Genomic DNA, 21695 nt, shown 5'->3' on the forward strand with positions numbered 1-21695 from the left:
CCACAATTCCACTCTGGAGTGCTACCCCCTTTTTCCTCCCATTCCTTCCTATATATGAAAACCAAAGTAATGTCTTTATCTGGAATGCATCTAGCTCCTCTTTCCGTCAAGGGAGGTGATGTTGATGCTCCCAAACTCATGGGTTTAGGACAAATGTTGGGGTAATTTAATTTCTTAATAACTTATTGTTAATCTTGAACATGGATGCATGTAAGGATTTGGTTAATATGATATCCGAGCTTTCTTTTATAAGCGTGTTCGATTCTCGTTCTCCACTTCTCTGTGAGTTTGCATATAGGGCAGGGGTGAAAAAAAGAGTTGTACTTATATGACACTGGTTTTCCCCCTATCAGTTTGATAAACAATGAAAACCAAATACATAACTAAAACAATAAATTAATATAATGCATATCAATCTTTAATTAGTGGTTCAAATAATAGAATTGAAAATACGTGTGACTGCAATATCAGGGGCTTAAAACAAATTTTGCATTGGGGAAGATCTATAAAAAGTTAAAATAAATAATTAAAACATGTATAATAATAGCATTTAGTTATTGAATAATATATGTTAAATAATTTGTAATGTGGGTGTTTGTACTTTGTGTGGAGGTGGAAGTGGAGGTGGAGGTAGGTGGGAAAGCTGACTCAGGTGTGCATATATCTCAAGTGGATGTCTACTAAGCACCACCTAAGCAAGAATATAACTCCTAAATTAATAAAGTTGACCACATTAATATTTGATTAGACAAGTAAACGGATTATTAGATACGTTTGACATTCTTCCTCACCTTCACCTCCATTTCATGCATGCATTCCACAAGACCATAACTAATTTATAAGAATAATGCTACTCTTATCACATTTGTATACTACTTTATGTGGCAGATGAGGTAGACAGTCACATATAAATTAAAATTATTTCACATTTTCTTTTCTTTTATGATTTATTAACACTTTAAAAAAAATTATCAATTAAACTTTCTTTATTAAAATACACTTCATTAATTTAATTGATATAGCATATGATATGGGCATGTCATATCATGTGGTATAGAAATGTGAGATAAAAATATGGTAAGTGTAGCATTACTCAATTTATAATATAAATCACATAATAATAATAATAATAATATAAAATAATAAATAGGATCATCTTCTTCTTGGATCGATTGTGGTAAAACCTAAAGAACATATCTATGATACTTTCCTTATCCTATGTATGGAAGAAGATACTCCTCCTTCTTGTAGACCACAGTTTGACACAAATGTAAAAATAATTTATGAGCAGAAATGTAAGAGTTCTTACTTACAGGAGAAAAAATGAAGTATTTTCCTAAAAAGAATAATTTCGTTTTTGGTTTTTTGAGTCAGTCAACAAAAAGGAAGATAAATATTGGTAAAAACAATTGAAAAAACTAAAGGAAAATAATAATAATTTAGGAAGGGAAGGGATAAGTCCCATCTTCTGGGCCCTCCTAGGTCTTCTTTCCCTCCTCCTTCCTCCAGAGTGGAACTTGGGCCCTTCTCCTCAACTCACCCAAAATCCCATATATCATCAATTCATGATGTCCTTCTTTCACTCTGTACCATATATAACACGATGTGCAGCCTTAAAGGGAAGCACTTATACAAAACAAGAAAATTGGACGGCTGTCTGGCCTTCCATCCCTCACCATTGATTCAAAACAGTCGTATAGCAGAGGACTTGTGGTTCGAGTTAACCTACACTTGATGTTTTTGTTTGAATTTCTCCAATATCACTCATATAAAAGATAAATAAATAAATAATATTTATAATCATATTGTAAGGATTGTCGTTCGAGTTAACCCTGACATAATGTGTAAAATTTTCATTTATGTTTTGATTAGGTCTTGTTAAGTTAGTAGATTCTGATCCAACTCTGCCAATTCCAATTTTGGTATTTCGTTTTTGCATTGTTACATGTATTCAATATTTTATTAACCAACGATTCGATCAAGAAAAAGATATATTGCCGTGGACATAAATAACTTTTGATTTTCATCTGAATCAAAGTTTCAAGTTGTAAACTAATCTTCAACCCTTTTTTCTCTTTATCTGTTTTTTTCTCCATGAAAAAAGGGTTAACATTATCTGGTTGAGATCCTTAAAAACATCAAGTTGATAGAAGGCAAAATTGCCAAATTCAGCGCACACATGAAGCACGTGCATAGAATAAGTCACGAGTTTAAATTGTCCAGCCTGTGACAAAGACAAACTTTATTGTTCAACATTTTTATCATTAGTTTTCTAGAAATTGACCCTATTGTTTGGTCTAAGTATAGGCACGGTTTGATTAACCAAATCATGTGAGATGAACCGCTTACGATTTGATTAACCAATAAAGAAAATCCTTAAATTTTCAACAAATTCAAAACCCCTCAACTTTCGTCCCAATAAAATATGTACCTACAAATTTACCTATATATCTTGTATATATCCAATATGGGTAGGTAAATTACTTTCACAATATGCCTATAAATGTGATAGCTTTAATATACCTACAATATACTCATAATAGGTAAATTACAAGTTATATTATTGCATAATAAGAAATTATTAGGTAAATGATATCCAAAATGCATTTATAAAAGTTGGGTATATTATTTGAATAATAAGTAAATTCATACTAGGTATATTATTTTCATAAAAGAAGTAAAAGGTAAGTTATTTTTTCAACATAAAATTATATGTACGCTATTATATTTATAAAATAATTAAATAATAGATAATTAATCACATGTATACTTCATAAATAAATAAATATTTGTTTTAATTAAATAAACCGATTTTGTATGTTAAGTCTGACTTTATTGTTAATTTTTTTATTTAAAAAATCCAAATTAATTCCTACGTCTATTTGAAGATCTTTCCAAATTTAATGTGTGTCATTCCTTACAATTCAATTAAAAATGGTTTCTATATTGACTCCTATATTAATATATAAAATACAATAATGGCTTAGTTGGGGGTATTTTAGGAATTAAAAAAGTACAATAACTTCGATTTTGAGATTGAATAGGTAACTTACTGAGTTGGATTATAGTCATCAGATTTTATTTAGAGAAAAACAAGATTTTATTCAAACAAAAATAAAAAAATGGATTGTAGTTGAGAAAAAATGACTTTGAAGGGGTTAAGTTAAATTTACTAACTAAAAAAAATCGGGTGAGGTAAGGATATAGGTAGGTGTCAAAATCTTTAGAGCAATGTATGAAAAGTTAGTGGGGTCGATTTGGAACTATTGTAAAAGTAGAAGGCCTTATACTGAAGGATACTAATCCTTTTGGCCTTATCATGCTAAATATCAAAATATACTGTTGGCCCCTAATCGATTGTCCAATTGTGAATTAACAGCAGATCACCCTATCAACAGCACCAACCACTTATCTGATTGGCCCCTACCCTTTTGATAAGTCGTTCAACTTTACTGCCATTTACTCTCTTCTTATCCATAAAAAGAAAATAAATAAATAAATAAAATTAATTACGGAAATAAAAAGAAATAAACGAAAAAAAGAGAGAGAGAAAACAAAGCACGTGGTGGCTTCCTATATATACCCTTCCTCTACCCTCCTCACTCCTTCGTGAGCTGGCTCTGTTTCTTGTTTCGCTCAGATCACACTCTCCCTGTCTCTTCTGTATCTCTCCGCTCTCTGAAAACCCATGGTTAAAAGCTCGCATTTAAACCCTAGTTTCCAGCAAGTGTGAAGAAATATAATATTTGAATTATAGAAAAAAAGAAAAAAGAGAGTCTAATTCATTTCTTCTCACTCTCGCGTCGCGCTCGATCGTTTTCTCTCTGTTTCTCGTACTTTCTCCGGGTTTCTCGAACTTTCTCCGAGCTTCTCGCGGTGTGCGGTTACAGAGAGCGCGAGAGAGGGGGAGAGGCGTCGAGCATTTCAGCACCGTAGAGACTTGTGCTGTATGTCAGTAGACTGTGTAGAGACCTACTGTGGTGGAATTGGTGAGCTCGCGAACCCCTTGCAATGGCCTCAGCTTCGAAAAAAACGTCGTCTTCTTGTTGCTTCCGCTCCGATTCGGCTCCCATTCCACGCGAGGCGGCGCCGGCTCCGAACGCCGTCGTTTCGGCCTCCGTGGTTCAAGATTGGACCGCCATCGCGGGTTCCGAGGATCGGCGAGATGATCAGCGCCCCAAAAAGATCGGGATGGCGTCCTTGATTACCGAACCGTCCGCCAATGCATCCACCACTGGTATATTTACATTTCTTATTTCGTGGTATTGATTCTTTAACTAATTGCTTAACATACCCATGATATTTGAAAATTTCTAGTGATCATTGTGATTGATATTCGCTTATGTAAGTGGTTTTCTGTTTGATTTTTTTTTTCTTTAATGTTTGCAAGGCTGTTGATATGTCCTTTTCGTTTCTAAATTTGGTGAGACTCGTCTTTGCGGTATCCTTTTTATTAATTTGTCTTGTTTGCTGCTTGGAGCTAAGAATGCTGGAAATAAAACTAAAAGAGAAAAAGTGAAATTTATATGAAAATACAAGGAATCAATGCTAAAGAGAAAGATAGAGTAAGACAACCGAATCTAAATTGGAGAACAATCTAATTTCTTTTTAAAGTTTTAGTAGATTAATACGAAGTAGCCTAAATTTGAATACTCTTTACAGAAAATAAATCAATAAAGTAGGAACTTGTTTCAAGATCGTTAATTTCTTGAATGCTGGATATCTTTATTTAAATTGCAGACCATAATCAATTGGGAAAAGAAGGAAAATAATTCAGACCACAAGAATATCTGGATGTGATAGAAAATGTTTGATTTTGATGAGCTCCTTTGTTTTTCTATAATCTCTAAGCACAGCCTTAACTTTTATTTACTAAAATAAAATTTTCCTACACACTTTTCACACACAGATATAACTTCATAGAATTTCTAATGTAAACCTGAGGAGTGTAGCATCTTATTGCAATAATTTTCCTCTTCAAAGAATAAATCGTATGCTGCCTGGTTTTTTTAAGTTCTTTTTTATACTGACAGTTTCTGTTTTACTTGGTTGGTCAACTAATGTGGTGTAGGCATCCCGATCATGCTTAGGCCTCAAACAAGGCATCCACTGGACCCTTTATCTGCTGCCGAGATCTCTGTGGCAGTGGCAACCGTCAGGGCTGCTGGAGCCACACCTGAGGTTGTTATTTTCACTGTTGACTTGTTTCTTTTTGCATTTTTGAAAAGATAAATAAAATTCTTATTTGGTTGAAGTGGTTGGCTAAGTAATATTTTCGGCATGCCAGGTTAGAGATAGTATGCGTTTTGTTGAAGTTGTTCTACTGGAACCAGATAAACACGTTGTAGGTTTAGCAGATGCGTACTTCTTCCCCCCTTTCCAACCATCATTGCTTCCCAGAACCAAAGGTGGACCTATAATCCCGACTAAGCTTCCCCCAAGGCGAGCTAGGCTTGTTGTATACAACAAAAAGTCTAATGAGACAAGCACATGGGTTGTTGAGCTGTCAGAAGTGCATGCAGCCACTCGAGGTGGACATCACAGAGGAAAAGTAATATCCTCACAAGTTGTTCCAGATGTTCAGCCTCCCATGGTATGCCTTTTCTGTGTTTCTTTTATATGTAAACTAGTTTGTACCTTTGTATGACCTGAGTTCTTTTGTTAATTAAAGATTACTACTTGATGCTCTTTAATTTGATTTTTTGGATTCTCAGCTATAGAAAAATACCAGGAATGAAAGAATAGGTGTCAAATTTGTAGATTTTGTTATTATTGATACAAGTGTTGTTTGAGTTTCGGTAACTGGAATTTGCTAAAAGACTCACATGTATGCTAAATTTCATGTAGTTGCATAGTTCTATGATGTTTTGGCATTAAGTAATATCTTGTTTTCCGGAACTTCAGGATGCTGTGGAGTATGCTGAATGTGAAGCTGTTGTGAAAGACTTTCCTCCATTTAGAGAGGCTATGAAGAAGAGGGGTATTGAAGATATGGACCTTGTGATGGTTGATGCCTGGTACGTAATATACATTTAGTGCTCCAGTACAGGTAGAAAGTCATCAGTTTAATCAGTGAGTTATAATTTGGTGTACATATATGCTGCAGGTGCGTTGGTTACCATAGTGATGCTGATGCTCCCAGTCAAAGACTTGCTAAACCACTTATATTCTGTAGAACTGAGAGTGACTGCCCAATGGAAAATGGTTATGCACGCCCAGTTGAGGGCATCTATGTACTTGTTGATATGCAAAACATGGTGGTGGTAGAGTTTGAAGACTGTAAGCTTGTTCCTCTACCTCCAGCTGATCCATTGAGGAACTATACTCCTGGTGAAACAAGAGGTGGTGTTGATAGAAGTGATGTGAAACCTTTACAAATTCTTCAGCCTGAAGGTCCAAGCTTTCGTGTTAATGGGTACTTTGTGGAGTGGCAGAAGGTAAATTTTAAGTTGTTTCCTTAACACTTCATTTTTTTTAATTAAATTCAGAATGTCAACTAAATATTCTGGTTGGCAGTGGAATTTTCGTATCGGATTCACTCCTAGGGAGGGACTGGTTATATATTCGGTGGCATATGTTGATGGCAGTAGAGGACGAAGGCCTGTAGCCCATAGGTTGAGTTTTGTGGAAATGGTGGTGCCATATGGTGATCCAAATGACCCGCATTACAGAAAAAATGCTTTTGATGCTGGGGAAGATGGCCTGGGTAAAAACGCACATTCTCTCAAGAAGGTTTGAGGACTAATTCTTGGCTCAGTTTTGCTATATAAATGTTTTCTTAGAGTCTTCCTTTTTCCCGTATTTAATACTCCTTGCTGGCTGAAATTGAACTCTATTGCAGGGGTGTGATTGTTTGGGGTATATCAAATACTTTGATGCACATTTTACAAATTTCACCGGAGGTATTGAAACTATTGAAAATTGTGTATGCTTGCATGAAGAAGATCATGGAATTCTGTGGAAGCATCAGGACTGGAGAACAGGCTTAGCAGAAGTGCGCAGGTCAAGGCGGCTAACAGTGTCATTTATATGTACTGTGGCTAATTATGAGTACGGATTCTTCTGGCACTTTTATCAGGCAAGTTTCACACCATATTATTTGTTCGAATAATACCTTTCTTGTCCTTTTGGATAAGATGAAGTTAGTGTCTCATCCTTTTGAGTTTCATTGAACTTGCCAAATATCCATTTTGAATTGGAAGACTGAAGAAAATTTCTATTGAATAATTAATTAGATTCCCTTTACTTATTTTATCAATCTTTGTCAACTATATGATGTGAACATGCCAATATCATGCTGTTTGCAGGACGGGAAGATTGAAGCTGAAGTTAAACTTACAGGAATACTCAGTTTAGGAGCACTGCAACCTGGAGAAGTTCGAAAATATGGTACTGTTATTGCACCAGGGTTATATGCACCAGTTCATCAACATTTTTTTGTTGCTCGTATGGATATGGCTGTTGATTGCAAACCTGGGGAAACTTACAATCAGGTATGCTACTTAAAAAGTCTTACAATCAAGTATTCTGCTTTAGGCTTTAGACTTTTTTTAATTTATTATTTTTTGGTCTTTTGTTTTCTTTGGCAAATGTGCTTTGGCCAAGTGCATGGAAAAGCACATTACAACTCTGATTTTCAGTCCAACACATGGATGTTTGAATTTATGTTTTATTGTAAAGCATCTTATTCTGTCGAAACTCTGTATCCCTCCTCTAAACCTGAAAGTCTAGGATGTGAAGTAGGAAGATATGATCCATCTCCTGCTCTTATTGACTGCTTAATTTCTAGAACTACTCTCAAGAACATTTTGAGATTTTTATTTATAGGAATGGAGAATGAATAAGAACTTCTTTCCTCGTTTTGCCTCCTAGTCGTAACATTTTCTTACTCAACCTTAGAGTTAAGTTATTTTTATATGTGGACTTAATCATTACTGATAGAACCAACATGTTTTTTCTTCCATATAACTTCTTTTTCCTTATTATTTATTGTAGGTTGTGGAGCTGGACGTAAAGGTTGAGAAACCTGGGGATAATAATGTCCACAGCAATGCATTTTATGCTGAAGAGACACTTCTCAGGACTGAATTGCAAGCAATGCGTGACTGTAATCCTTTGACTGCTCGCCACTGGATTGTAAGGCATCTTTACCATGATTTTGCAACTGGTCCTGCTTAATGATTTTCTCCCTTGTTTAAGATATGAATGTGTGGTGTGATTCTTGTGTCCAGTCATGCTCATGCTGATTGAAATTTGTTTGTGGTCCAGGTAAGGAACACGCGAACTGTTAACAGGACTGGACAGTTAACAGGCTACAAGCTCGTACCTGGTTCAAACTGTTTGCCACTAGCTGGTTCTGAGGCCAAGTTTTTGCGAAGAGCAGCATTCTTGAAACATAACCTTTGGGTTACGCCATATGCCCAAGATGAGATGTTTCCTGGAGGAGAGTTTCCAAACCAAAATCCACGTGTTAGTGAAGGATTGGCCACATGGGTTAAGAAGAACCGATCTCTGGAAGAAACTGATATTGTTCTTTGGTCGGTGTAATTCCTTCTCTCTTGGTTTTCCCATGTCGATATCAATAGTTTGCCTTTGCATATGTAACTGTTTAGTATGGTAGAGGTTAACAAGTAACCGTGATGATGATCGCAGGTATGTTTTTGGAATAACACATGTACCACGATTGGAAGACTGGCCTGTCATGCCGGTGGAGCGCATTGGGTTTATGCTCATGGTAATCATCGGATTAACCTATTAACCTTTGCTAAGCAGTTCAATTTAGCGTATGATTTGAAGCTGGCCATCAGTTTGTGATTTTTGGTTTGTTTGATGTTTGTGGTTGCAGCCTCATGGATTCTTCAACTGCTCTCCAGCGGTGGATGTTCCACCTAGTGCATGTGAATTGGAGGCCAAAGACAATGATGTAAAAGACAATGGGGTAGCCAAGTCAATTCCGAATGGCTTGCTAGCAGCAAAGCTTTGAAGCCAAAAAAGAAAGAGCAAAAAAATACTGTCATCTGTCTCTTCCAATACATTTCAATCGGTCTTTTTGGAAACAAGTTTACTATTCCCATTTCCAATTTCAACTGGGCGAGCAGAAAACACATGGCCTTTGTTTGGTCTTTTCTTGCTATTCAGACACGCTTTCTGTGAATCGAGCTAGATTTCTTGTTTTTTTTGTTCATTTTTAAAATTGTTTTTCGATTTCATACTTTTTAATGAGACCACTCCTTTATGCTTTGCAACGTTTCCCGGCAACTCACATAAAGCTTCTAACACGAAACATAAAAGAAAGAAGGGCTCCATCTTCTTCATATACTACACTTGAATTCCACTTTCACACTCATTGATCAAATTCATGAGATTCATGACAACTCTTCTTCTCATTTTATTCTATTATGTTTTTGGGAAAAGTCTGAGCACGAGACCTGGGTCTCTTCATGGTTCTGAAAGATGCATATTTTATCAAGGAATATGAAAAGAAAAATAAATAAATTTCCTAATAGCCCAAAACAAAACCAAAAAAACGAAAAACCTAAAGAATCAGAAGTATGAAATTTTGCCCATGAGTCAAAAATTGAAGTGAAAAATGGATTAACTTTACAATGCCAAACTTTGCTTACCCATGACCAATTCAAGGATGTTAGAAAAACTTATATGAAATGGGAATGACACTATTTTGCTCTCTCCGGCCAATCACGCTATACCAATTGGAATGGCATAGCGTGATTAGCAGAAATACCAAAACAGTGCAATGGGGTGTTGGTTATTATAGTGGCCTCTATATATATATATATATATATATGATTTTTTATTTATTTATAATTTATTTAATTTGACTTGTTGATATGCAAAAGACTATGGCCGTCATATGAGTAATTAATCTAGATTTAGACCATGCAAGCTTTGGTTGTTGGTTATTATAGTGCTGCCCTGACCTCCCAGCTGATCATATACTTGTTGATTGAGGATACTTATTCCCCTACCTCCAGCACTCCTGGTGAAACAAGAGGCGGCGTTGATCGAAGAGACGTGACGCCTTTACAAATTCTTCAGCCCCAAGGTCCAAGCTTTCGTGTGAATGGCTACTTTGTGGAGTGGCAGAAGGTAAGTTTTGAACATTACTTCTAGTTAAGATGCACTCAATTTTGATGATTTGGTTTCTTAAGCTTAAAACATATCTTCTTGTATGTTTATCAAATTTGGCAGTGGAATTTTTGAATCGGGTTCACTCCGAGGGAGGGACTGGTTTTATATTCTGTTGCATATGTTGATGGTAATAGAGGAAGAAGGCCAACTCCTTATTAACCCAGATTAGGTCATATTGGGTGACGTAGGAGCACATGTGGCGTTGGGCCCAACACGTGAAGCCTTGCTCTGATACCATGAAGGAAGTTGAGGTTCCACCCCAAAACCAATTGGCAATGAGAGGAGCAGCCCAACTCTTTATAAACCCAGGCTAGGTCCCTTAACATTTCAATGTGGGACAAACACTCTCAACAGCTCATAGGTTGAGTTTTGTGGAAATAGTGGCGCCGTATGGTGATCCAAATGATCCACATTACAGAAAAAATGCTTTTGATGCTGGAGAAGATGGCCTTGGTAAAAATGCACATTCTCTAAGAAAGGTTTGAAGAAGACTGATATCAATTATTCTTGGCTCATTTCATTCCAAATGCATATGTTGGGCTGAAACTAATGAATTTTGAAACAGGGTTGTGATTGTTCAGGCTATATCAAATACTTTGATGCCCATGTTACAAATTTCACAGGGGGCGTTGAAACAATTGAGAATTGTGTTTTTTTGCACGAAGAGGATCATGGGATTCTGTGGAAGCACCAGGACTCGAGATCAGGCTTAGCTCAAGTGCGCAGGTCAAGAAGGCTAACAGTGTCTTTTATGTGCACTGTGGCTAACTATGAGTATGGATTCTTCTGGCATTTTTACCAGGCAAGTTTTTTAATTGGTTACAATTTGTTTTCTCAATGCCAGCTTATTGGTTGCCAAGTAAGTCATTGCATTGGTTTTTGCAGGATGGAACAATTGAAGCTGAAGCTAAACTCACAGGAATTCTCAGCTTAGAAGCATTGCAACCTGGAGAAGTTCGAAACTACGGTACTGTGATTGCACCAGGCCTCTATGCACCATTCATCAGCACTTTTTTTTTGGCTCGTATGGATATGTCTGTTGACTGCAAACCTGGCCAAGCTTACAGTCAGGTACATATATTTTTATATCAGTATATTATATATATATGCTGCTTAAACTATCTGTTTTAGTTTATTTTTCCCTAAGTATTTACTAATTCTAGGTTGTGGAGGTGAATGTTAAAGCAGAGCAATCTGGGGAGAAAACTAATGTCCACCACAATGCATTTTATGCTGAAGAGAGACACTTCTCAGAACTGAAATGCAGGCAATGCGTGACTGCAATCCTTGGACATCTCTCCATTGGATTGTAAGGCATCCTTCATTACAAGATTTGATTTTGCAGCTGGTTCTTCTCCTGTACATTTAATTAACTAATGTTGATTAATGATTAACTTAATTATATGATCGATCCAGGTAAGGAACACGAGAAGCGTTAATAGGACTGGAGAGAGTTGACAGGCTACATGCTGGTGCCTGGTTGAAACTGTCTGCCATGTGCTGGTTCTGAGGCCATGTTTTTGAGAAGGGCTGCTTTCTTGAAACATAATCTTTGGGTTACACCATATGCATGCCATGAGATGTTTGCTGGAGGAGAGTTTCCTGAGTGGAATCCGCTCGTCGGGGAAGGATTGGCTACATGGGTTAAGCAGGATCGGCCTCTTGAAGAAACTGATATTGTTCTTTGGTAGGTTGGTTATGGTTAGTTTGCATTGTTTGTTTGTTCATCATGAAGCAATGGTGATAAATATTAATTGCAGGTATGTATTTGGAAAAACACATGTTGCTCGGCTAGAAGACTTGTCTTGCCAGTGGAGCGCATTGGGTTTATGCTCATGGTATATTATTCACCCCCATTAATTAATCTTGATGTAAGATCAATTTAACCTGTATATATTTTGTGTGGGTGCAGCCTCATGGACTCTTCAGCTGCTATCCTGCGGTGGATGTTCCACCTAGTCCTTGTGAGTCATTGAATGCCAAGCCAACTCAGAGCGGGCTGTTACCAAAGCTTTGAAGAGGTGCGATCAAATGAGTTTGTTAGATGTGGGTTAGGACACCATCTGGGTAAAGGCCGTATGTCTGTTTCCTTACACGCAAATTGGATTCTCCTTTCCGTATAATAGAGTAGTTTCAAATATCGTTTTGTCATAAATAAATAAAAAACAAATGAGGTTATTGATGTTTTCTAATGTCAATTTAAATGAAATTGTTATTTGCACTATATAACTAGTTATAAATTATGAATAGGGATTTTTGTAGAAATGTCACATAAACTTATACATTAGTTTCAATTTGTTACCTTACAGAAAAATTTAAGCAAAATGTCACCTTAAGTTTTCAAAATCCATGATTTGTCACCTGTCTTTAACATCATCCAATTTTTCATCGATTTTGAAAGGTATTTTAGTCTTTCCAATATGTAAACCCTCTTTTTAAAATAATTTAAATATAAAGCTATGTAAACCCTCTTGCTTGGAAAGACTAAAATACCCTTAAAATGGATGGAAAATTGGATTATGTTAAAGTCAAGTGACAAATCATGAATTTTGAAAAATTAAAGTGACATTTCGCTTAAATTTTTCTTTAAGATGACAAATTGAAACTGATGTATAAGTTTATTTGATATTTCTACAAATATTCCTTATGAATAACAACTCCCATTCCAAACCTTATTTATTTTGTTATTTATTTTAAACAAACGAAATGCTGCACAATCACATGCCACATTACATTTTGTGGCTAAAATTTGGAGAAAAAAAGTCATCAAGCAAACGACGAATAAATCATCAAAACCCCCAATTATTATTTAATTCAATTTGGATTCCTTATCGACATCAACATATTATATTCTCCCATAAATAATAAATAAAATAAAAAAGAATTTTTGATTTTATTTTTAAAAGAAAGAGGAAATTTTATCCCAATTTTAAAAGGCAAAAATAGAATCACATTCACAAGCATCCATGGCAGCATGGCGTCTCGTCGATTATTCTTTTCTGAAATCGTAGCCGCGTGGGCGTGGCCGGCACAGATCCTGAGACCCAACAAAGACTGCAGTTTCTGGTCGTCCTAGATTTTCTGCTTTTCTTCTGGTCGTCGTCGTGTCTCCTCCGTCTGCAAAAACAAGTCATGTCTGCCCCGGAAAATGACGAAAAGAGCCTCCACCAGGAGCTCTCGCTTATCATCCTACTCGCCGATCGGGTCATCAAATCGGCCCAAGAGGCCGAGTCCTCCAAGCTGGACTGCGCCGACCTCGCCAAGCAAGTCGACCGCCTCTCCCAGATGCTCCGATCCACCGTCCGAATCGCCGCCACCACTCAGTCCCTCTACGAGCGACCCGTCCGCCGAATTGTCGCTGACGTGGCGAAGAACCTCGACCGGGCTTTGACTCTGGTCCGGAAATGCAAGCACAGTGGGGTCCTCAGACAAGTCTTCTCCATAACCACCACCGCCGATTTCAGGAAAGTCTCGAACCTTCTGGAATCTTCCATCGGAGACATGAAGTGGCTTCTCTCCGTGTTCGAGTCCGACGGCGCCAACCTCTCCCTGCCTCCGATCGCCAGCAACGACCCAATTCTCAGCTGGGTCTGGTCTTACATAGCCACTATCCAAATGGGTCAACTCAGAGACCGAGTCGACACGGCTAACTCGCTAGCTTCCCTGGCTCGGGACAACGACCGAAACAAGAAGATAATCGTCGACGAAGGTGGCCTGACGCCGCTGCTAAAGCTTTTGAAAGAAGGGTCTTCCCCTGACGCCCAAGTTGCGGCGGCCAATGCTCTGTTTCATATCGCTACTGATTTAGAAAGGGTCCGAATTATCATCGATTTAATGGGAATTTCGGTTGTTGTTTCGGTTTTGGGTGATTCGCCGATGCGGGTGCAGGCTTCCGTGGTGAAATTGGTGTCGGAAATGGCGGGGCTTGACCCGGTTGCGCAGGAGGAGTTTGGTAGGGAGAATGTGACGAGGCCTTTGGTGTCTTTGTTGTCCATGGATACGGTTCTGGATGATCCGAAGGTGCAAACGGGTAGGCCTAGCATTCATAATCTTGTTCAGATTAATAAAGAGTTAGCTGTAAAGGGTTCAAATCCAAATAGTCGTTCGTCGTCATTTTCGAGTCATTATCATTCAGATAGTAGTAGTAGAGGGGCGCATTATAGGAAAGAGAGGGACAGGGAGGCTGAGTCCCCTGAGGTGAAGCTTGAGCTCAAGGTTGGTTGTGCCGAGGCTTTGTGGAAATTGTGTAAAGAGTGCTTGTTGAATAGTAGAAAAGTTACTGAGACTAAAGGGTTGATTTGTTTGGCAAAGATTATTGAGACGGAAGTAGGGGAGTTGCAGCTGAACTGCTTGATGACTGTGATGGAAATAGCCGCAGTGGCTGAGTCCAATCCCGACCTTAGAAGAGCAGCCTTTAAGCCTACCTCTCCGGCTGCAAAGGCGGTTTTGGATCAGCTTTTGAGAGTGATTCAAGAAGAGAGTAGTCAAGAATTGCAAATTCCTGCCATTAAGGCAATTGGATCATTGGCAAGAACATTTCCTGCTAGGGAAACCCGAATCGTTGGTCCCTTGGTTGCCCGGCTTGGCAATGGGGATGTGGATGTGGCAACTGAGGCTGCTATTGCATTAGGGAAGTTTGTGAGTACGGAAAATTTCAATTGTGTGGAGCATTCGAAGACGATTATTGAGTTTGATGGGGTTCCTTCTTTGATGAGATTGTTGCGGACCACTGATCGAATCAACGAACGGGGTCACGTCAACTGCTTAGTACTACTATGTTATCTAGCATTGCATGTTGGCAATAGCAAGGCTCTTGAACAAGCACGAGCATTGAATACTCTTGAGGGGGGAGCTCGTTCTGTTGTAGCTCAGTCTCCTGATTTGAGGGATTTGTTTGCCAAATCCATGCACAATCTCACTCTTTATCAGGCTGGAGCTCATCCCCACAGGCAAACCTACATGCCCTAGAGTGCCGCAGTTTTAGTCATGTGAGTTTATCCTGTATTTGTAACATAGAGAACAACAAATTGGTTCCTTGCCAACAAATGAAACCCAAAATTCAATGGTGTAGGAAATAGTTGTTTTGTAATATAGATTGATCGTCATTGCACTGTGTCAGCTGTTGTCTTTGACTAGATGAGTGGATGTTAAAGGTATCTTCATGTTTTAATAAAGCATTGAATTTTTGTCTCTCCCTGTCTTCTAGCCCTTTGAATGCATGTTCATTTCTGATATCCCTTAACATTCAGCACAACAGAAAATCCCCTTGCAGTAACATAATCTGATATACTTAGTTATGCCCTCGTTTATGTGGAGCTTCTCAGTAAGTCATATGCATAGGTAGGCCCTCGTTTATGTTCAACATGTTTTATGCTCTGTTGTCCGTGCTATTTTCTTATACCATTGTGCTATATTAATCTATATTCCAGACATCATCCTATCTAATATGTGTGCTTTAGTTATTGGTGTATAACTTTTGCTTTCATTGGATTTCACTTAGGGTGAGGACCGACCTATTTTCTTGCTCTAAAATTACTAATTTTTTGTTTCATTTTGTTGCGTCATATCTCAGTTTCACGAGTATTAGTCAAAAATTTCTGCCTTGATTTGTTATTTTCAATTATTGGAATTTTCATCCAATAGGACCTCCCCTTTCTGATCATCCTTGGAAGGAACCTGATTTAACTGCCCAAGGCACAACTTTTTTGAGATAACTAAAGGTGCCTCCTTTGCCAAGAGCTAGTAGGGAACTTTAAGAATAAGAAGAGATGATGAAGTTGCCTTGGTTGCAGCATTCATGGCAGATAAGGTTTGGACCATGCCCTAGTATATTGTGATGACAGAAGCTTGCAAAAATTTGTAGTTCATGGAGAAATTACCCAGCATGTTCAGTTTGACGAAAGCCAACTATGCTCCTTTGTTGTCTGGGCTTCATGTCTGCAGTTAGTTTCGATGCTAGTATTGTCTTCCATCTGAGGCCGGCAGCTGGCATTTTTCAGGCAGGCAGACTGTTGATTACAATTGGTTTGGTGGTGCAAACTGAAAACACAACCACACGCATATCAATGTGGAGCTTTAACTTGAATGAATCAAAGGATGTTTCTGTAAGTCACAAGAGCGGAGGATATTGGGTTTTCAAGGATTGGAGAGAACATCAATACTCTTGTCAAGAATCTGCATATTTCATTTACAAATTGTGCTGCTCCTCAACAGTTAACGTTTTTCAATGTTCTATTTGTAGATTGTATATCTCCCAGTGAGGAATCTGCATAATTCTTCTATGCTCGAATATGTCATGAATCGGGTGAATGATCTTAGAACTTCGTCATGTGTGTATAGAACAGTTTTTTTTTTTTTTGGGGTGCCAATTGGCTTGCTTTCTAAGATCCATAATCCATAAGGCTTCATAAAAGGAAACAGAACAAGATTAGATCAATTGTCTCCTATTACTTCCTGACCAAGCGACGTGTCAATTCCGCGGTATGAGAAGAAAAGCCATACATACACGCTTCAAACTGAATATTTCACAACTTTCTACACTTGCAGGAGAGCAGGAAGGTAAAACAATGAGTGTTAAAGCCATCAGCCTAACATTATGAACAAGACATGTTTTTAATCAACAACATTAGGAAAACAGCATATAATTTCCATAAGATTGCTCAAAACTGCATCTCAACGACGCATCGTTTCGGAACTCGCCCCCAGCAATGGCTATCTAGCAGGCAGCAGTTTAATTAAAAATAATGAAAAGGACATGAATTCTAGTTGCAGCTGTTCCAGACTTATGCCTACCTACTTTGTCTAAAGTCTAAACTAAGCCATGCCAATTCCACAAAACTCAAATTCTAACTGAGAGGGACAGCTATTCTAACCAACCTCTAATGCAAGAGCAAACAATCATCAAGCATGTCCTCAGTTGCTCCTTTGATTCAAACCACGAAAGAGGCAACCAATAGAGACATGAAACCACTTTCGCAGCCTCAGTCAGATATATAAATAATTGCAGCTTAATTATCTTTGATCACAAGCTATATATCATTCATGAAGCTTTCAAATTAAGCAACCAAAAACACTTTATTATCTTGTCTAAATTTCTTAGCTCTGTTTGCTGTCAATGTTTAAATGTCATTATTAGTACTGAGAGCCAAACTGCAAATTACATACATACATGTATATATACAGTTTTTCTCTTATCCAGACGTAACAGGGAGGAAAGCAAGGAGGGTTAGTAGAAAATACATGATGTCCGCTGGGTTAATTTGTTACTTCATTTTAAGCATCAATCAATGTCCAATTAGTAATGTATTTGCTGTACGCAAAACTGGCCAGACTGGCTTGGTCAGCAGGCTACGTTTTCAAACTTTTAAAATATTTTGTGCATCAAAATTCAAAGATTGGTCCTCCAAAATCTTAAGAAGCTAGCTAGGTGGCATAAATTGTGCCAAAACAGGCCAATCAAGTGGTAGAAGCTCAAAAGAGCTGGCTGGTGCACACTTTGCTCTCTGCCTTTTTTTCTTTTTTTGTTTTTGCTCTGCAGAAATCAAACCATCTGAATGTTAACATGTTCCATGTGATATTGACTCAAAAACAAAACTTGTTGAAAGCAAAGCTCCGTTGTCGGTGCCGCTTTGTATTTTTGGTCTGTCTCAAAGAGCTCATTACTAGCTAAAAGGCTTACCAAGACCAGTCCAACTTTTCCAACACCCTTGTTTTGTTTGACCAAAATAAACCCTTTTCATCTTTACTTGGGAAGACCATCTTTTTTTCTTTTTGGTTCATGCATTCAAATTTATTTGCTTTTGACCCCCCTCATGTCGGTTCACTTGAGCTTTGTGTTTTTTGCATGCATTATGCATATGCATATAATTGTAATAAAAACCAGGAAGAGGTTAATTGTAATTTAATTTTATTGACTTCTTCTCTTAAGTAATTTGATTTGATTTGTTAATCACAGACGTAAAAATTCATTAATCACAGATGTTGATATCAGGAGTCTGAAGCAAGCAACTCAAAGCCATGAATTTTTTATGATAACTGATGTTTAGTTTGTATCAATTTTATTAACTGTCGCCAATGAGTATGAGGGTGATCTTTTTTTCTTTCTTTACATGTTTTGAATTAAAGGAAGGTCCAGAGTCTGTTTGGCGTCAAGACTTTGAACACGGCGGTATACTATAATAGGTACTCTCAAAGAGGTTTTCATTTCCTATAAAACGATCTCACCTCTTTGTAAAGCGAAATGAAAATGACCTTAATTAACATGCATTTTAAGTAATTAAACACTAAATTTAGTTCCGATTTGGTGAATCGATCTCTAAGCTATTTGTAAAATTGCTGGAACTCAATCTATATGGTGATCATTTTCAGTGACCCACCAAGGGTATATGATTGAGTACTTGTAATTCGGTGTGGCGTATGGATAAGAATTTTAGGGTTGAGGTATCTTTTGTACCTACAAAAATGATAGGAAAGAAGACTACATATAATTATTTGAGAAGGGCTCTTAAGCTCTACATTGTTTTGGCGACTGCCTTAAAGTATAATGTACCTGCGGGCATATATGTTTCAAAGTCAAAATTAGCCCATGCATGGGCTCCATGCACATGCACGACCTTGAAGCCTTGGCCGGCGCTGACTAGCATCTTCCTAAAGTGACATAGTGCCCTTTGTGAGAGCCTCCCACTAGTACATCCGACACTACATGTTATTTGCACTCGCAGATTGTCGTTCTGCAATTCAACGTCAATACTCTCTTATTCGAAACCACGCAAAGAAAGAGGGCGCGGAATGACAAACTCTGGGTGTGAGAATAGCATTGCTACGAGCAATTTAGAGTTTTTTTTGTTTACTTTGGAAGACTCCTATCTCTCTCTCTCTCTAGATGTCTCTCCAATAATGCAAGAGAGGCCAGCCAAGATTAGCCTTTTGGAGGGATGCGACTGAATGCATGAATGGTCTGGAGCCCGCCATATATATATTTGCTAGAAACTCAGCATCTCTGACGTACTCTCTCTCTCTCTCTCTCTCTCTCTCTCTCTCTCTCTCTCTCTCTCTCTCTCTCTTATATATATATAGAGAGAGAGAGAGGCCCAGAATAATCTTCTCAAAACTCTGCCAGCGGTTCAAGAAATATCACAATCTTAACCCAACCCCACACAGGGCCCTAACTACATTGTAATTAATTTACAAACATACACATAATAATGAATTTCCATATAATTTAATGTATATGTAAGTATGTATGTATGTATGTATACGTTCAATGTATACTTGTTGATACAGATTAAACATCAATAATGAGCTTTGTTTGGTCATGGGGTTAATAATGCAAATCAAGAATTAGTTTGTAGCTGCTAGCTGTTTGGTGCAGAGCAGCTTTGGCCTCTGCAAAAGCACTTTTGGTGGTAAGCAGGAAAATGACAGACATGAAAACAGCAATGTTATAATGATAATTAGTTTACCAACACCGTAAGATTAGGACCACAAAAGCAACTAATTACACCCATCATATTATTTCAACCTTTTTTTTTTCTTCTGAAAAGAACAGAATACAGAATATGCTGCAAATTACAGTTTAACAACTTGGTAAAATCAACTAAAATATTTATTACACCTGGTCAATAAAATAAAAGTGGAAAAAGAAAATCCTCAATATCCCAAACCCTTTTTTTTTTTTGGCATCAGAAGGAATTCCCCTGTTACTATCAACATCTATGTGTATTTGTTTAAAAACCCAAGAAGAAACCAAAAAATTAAAAATTGAATTTACAATCTCAGATATGCTGGAAGACATCAAAATTTGCACCTGTTAGATCTTCTGACAGCGACGTTAACGGATAGCTATTGAAATCTACAGAATTTTGAGCATGAAGAAGCTGCTGCCCTTGTTGCCATGAATTGGGTTTGATAAGCTCCTCTGATTTTATCCCATTGGCATGGAATTGAAACATGGAGTCTAGTTTGTTATCTGTGTCCCATGAAAAAGCTGCATTTTCGACTACGTTGTTGTTGTTGTTGTTGTTGTTGTTGCTGTTGTTGTTCATATGGAACCCTGCTGCATAGCTGCTCACATTGGAGCTATTGCTTGAACATTCCTTCACCTCATTCATGAAAAATGAGCTCAGTCTTGAAGCTGAATTATCAGAAAAATCTGTCCCTGACATGCTCCCGTGGTCCGAATTCGCTAAACTTGGCATTGAAGTGAACCCAAAATTTGAGCTTGTCTCATAAGTAGTATTATGGGGTTGATTGAAATGGGGTCTAACATTGGTAGGGTGGTATTGAGTGGAAACAAGATCTGAATTGTAGCCAGATGGCTCAATACCTGTTTGGAACTCAAAGTAAGAGAGAGAATCAAAGGCTCTTGAGGCTTGTGTTAAAACTCCAGCTCCATCAAAGTAATTTGAATCATTGACAAGAAATGTTGGACCTTGGGAGGAAGACATGGCTGGTATAGTTGGAAGCCCTTGTTCATGCTCTGGCATTGGCAAACACTCTTTTAATTCTGAACAATCCATACTCTTCTTCTCTTTCATTTCTTCTTCACTTAGTGGCTTGTGGGTAGTTGGGTCAATTCCTTGCTTCATTAGCTTCTTCTTCAAGCATGAATTCCAGAAGTTCTTTATCTCATTGTCTGTTCTGCCTGGTAATTGTGCTGCAATTTGAGCCCACCTGATGAAATTTCAAAACCAGATACATTCAAATTCCAAAACAAGGATTGCCCATTTCTGTTTTCATACCAGGGATGACAAATTCAAGCCTGTTATTGCAAAAAAATCTTGTGGTTAATTGGTTTTAAATTAATTACCTGTTGCCAAGAACTTCATGGAGACTGATAATGAGATCCTCTTCTTGTTGTGAGAACATCCCTCTCTTCAAATCAGGCCTCAAATAGTTTATCCATCTCAACCTGCAACTCTTTCCACACCTCTGCAAACCTAAAACCAGAAACAAAATTATCAAACATTTGATAAAATGTTTCAAACACCAAATTTGAATAATGCAAAGTTGAAGAAGTTATGCAATTAAGTACCAGCAAGCTTTGGGACTGAACTCCAGCAACCAACACCAAACCTGGTGATGTAATTGAAGAGCTTCTCATCTTCTTCTGGTGACCACAGACCTTTCCTTAACTTCTGCTTCAAACAACACGAATGGCGTCCCATTTCTTTTCGTTTCTTTTTTGTGCTAATGAGAAATGGAAAATGATATAGCAGCCGCTAGCAGGTAGCTGCTGCTGATCACAGCAAAAATCCGGACATGGGGGTTGAGAATATATGTCTGTTTCTATGACTCTCTCTCTCTCTCTTTCTCCATATGTTGTAAGAGTGGAAAAAATTAAGAATAATTTGTTATGATTTAAAGAAAACTGGCATAAATCATACTTAGAATTCAAGTCATAGAGAGAGATAGAGAGAGAAGGAAAGAGGGGGGGAGAGAGAGAGAGTTGAAGCAATCAAGTGGGTTTTACGCAAATCTGGTGCTGCTGGCTGCTTTTTGCATTGGACTGGATTGGTTTTTAAGATATCTCTCTATCTCTAGAAATT

At 37.8% G+C, this 21695-nt stretch overlaps 3 protein-coding genes and 1 pseudogene across 4 annotated transcripts; 3 read left to right on the top strand and 1 right to left on the bottom strand.

Annotated features, from left to right (window-relative positions):
• The first annotated feature begins 3609 nt into the window (after positions 1-3609).
• On the top strand, positions 3610-9240 carry LOC103337929 (spermidine copper dependent amine oxidase 2-like). Its single transcript, XM_008241099.3, has 12 exons — positions 3610-4237; positions 5072-5181; positions 5288-5593; positions 5905-6017; positions 6107-6437; positions 6517-6732; positions 6842-7078; positions 7308-7493; positions 7996-8136; positions 8269-8537; positions 8653-8734; positions 8846-9240. Exons 1-12 carry the CDS (start codon positions 4012-4014, stop codon positions 8981-8983), a joined length of 2355 nt encoding a protein of 784 aa, XP_008239321.2. The 5' UTR covers positions 3610-4011; the 3' UTR covers positions 8984-9240.
• Positions 9241-10213: 973 nt separating this feature from the next.
• Positions 10214-12356, top strand: LOC103338168 (spermidine copper dependent amine oxidase 1-like; annotated as a pseudogene). Its single transcript, XR_016122337.1, has 5 exons — positions 10214-11220; positions 11313-11458; positions 11566-11836; positions 11910-11987; positions 12062-12356. The product of XR_016122337.1 is annotated as a spermidine copper dependent amine oxidase 1-like (transcript).
• A 731-nt stretch (positions 12357-13087) lies between these two features.
• Positions 13088-16533, top strand: LOC103337928 (uncharacterized). The gene is made up of 2 exons (XM_008241098.2): positions 13088-15137; positions 15793-16533. Exon 1 carries the CDS (start codon positions 13282-13284, stop codon positions 15115-15117), a length of 1836 nt encoding a protein of 611 aa, XP_008239320.2. The 5' UTR covers positions 13088-13281; the 3' UTR covers positions 15118-15137; positions 15793-16533.
• Positions 16534-19623: 3090 nt separating this feature from the next.
• On the bottom strand, positions 19624-21695 carry LOC103337927 (uncharacterized). Its single transcript, XM_008241097.3, has 3 exons — positions 21182-21695; positions 20957-21086; positions 19624-20820 (listed from the first exon to the last, which is right to left on the bottom strand). The coding sequence occupies exons 1-3, from the start codon at positions 21312-21314 to the stop codon at positions 19923-19925; spliced, it is 1161 nt and encodes a 386-aa protein (XP_008239319.1). The 5' UTR covers positions 21315-21695; the 3' UTR covers positions 19624-19922.

The sequence above is a fragment of the Prunus mume genome, linkage group LG7 (genome assembly GCF_029339155.1).
Source record: "Prunus mume cultivar Tortuosa linkage group LG7, ASM2933915v1, whole genome shotgun sequence".
Classification (NCBI taxonomy): Eukaryota; Viridiplantae; Streptophyta; class Magnoliopsida; order Rosales; family Rosaceae; genus Prunus; species Prunus mume.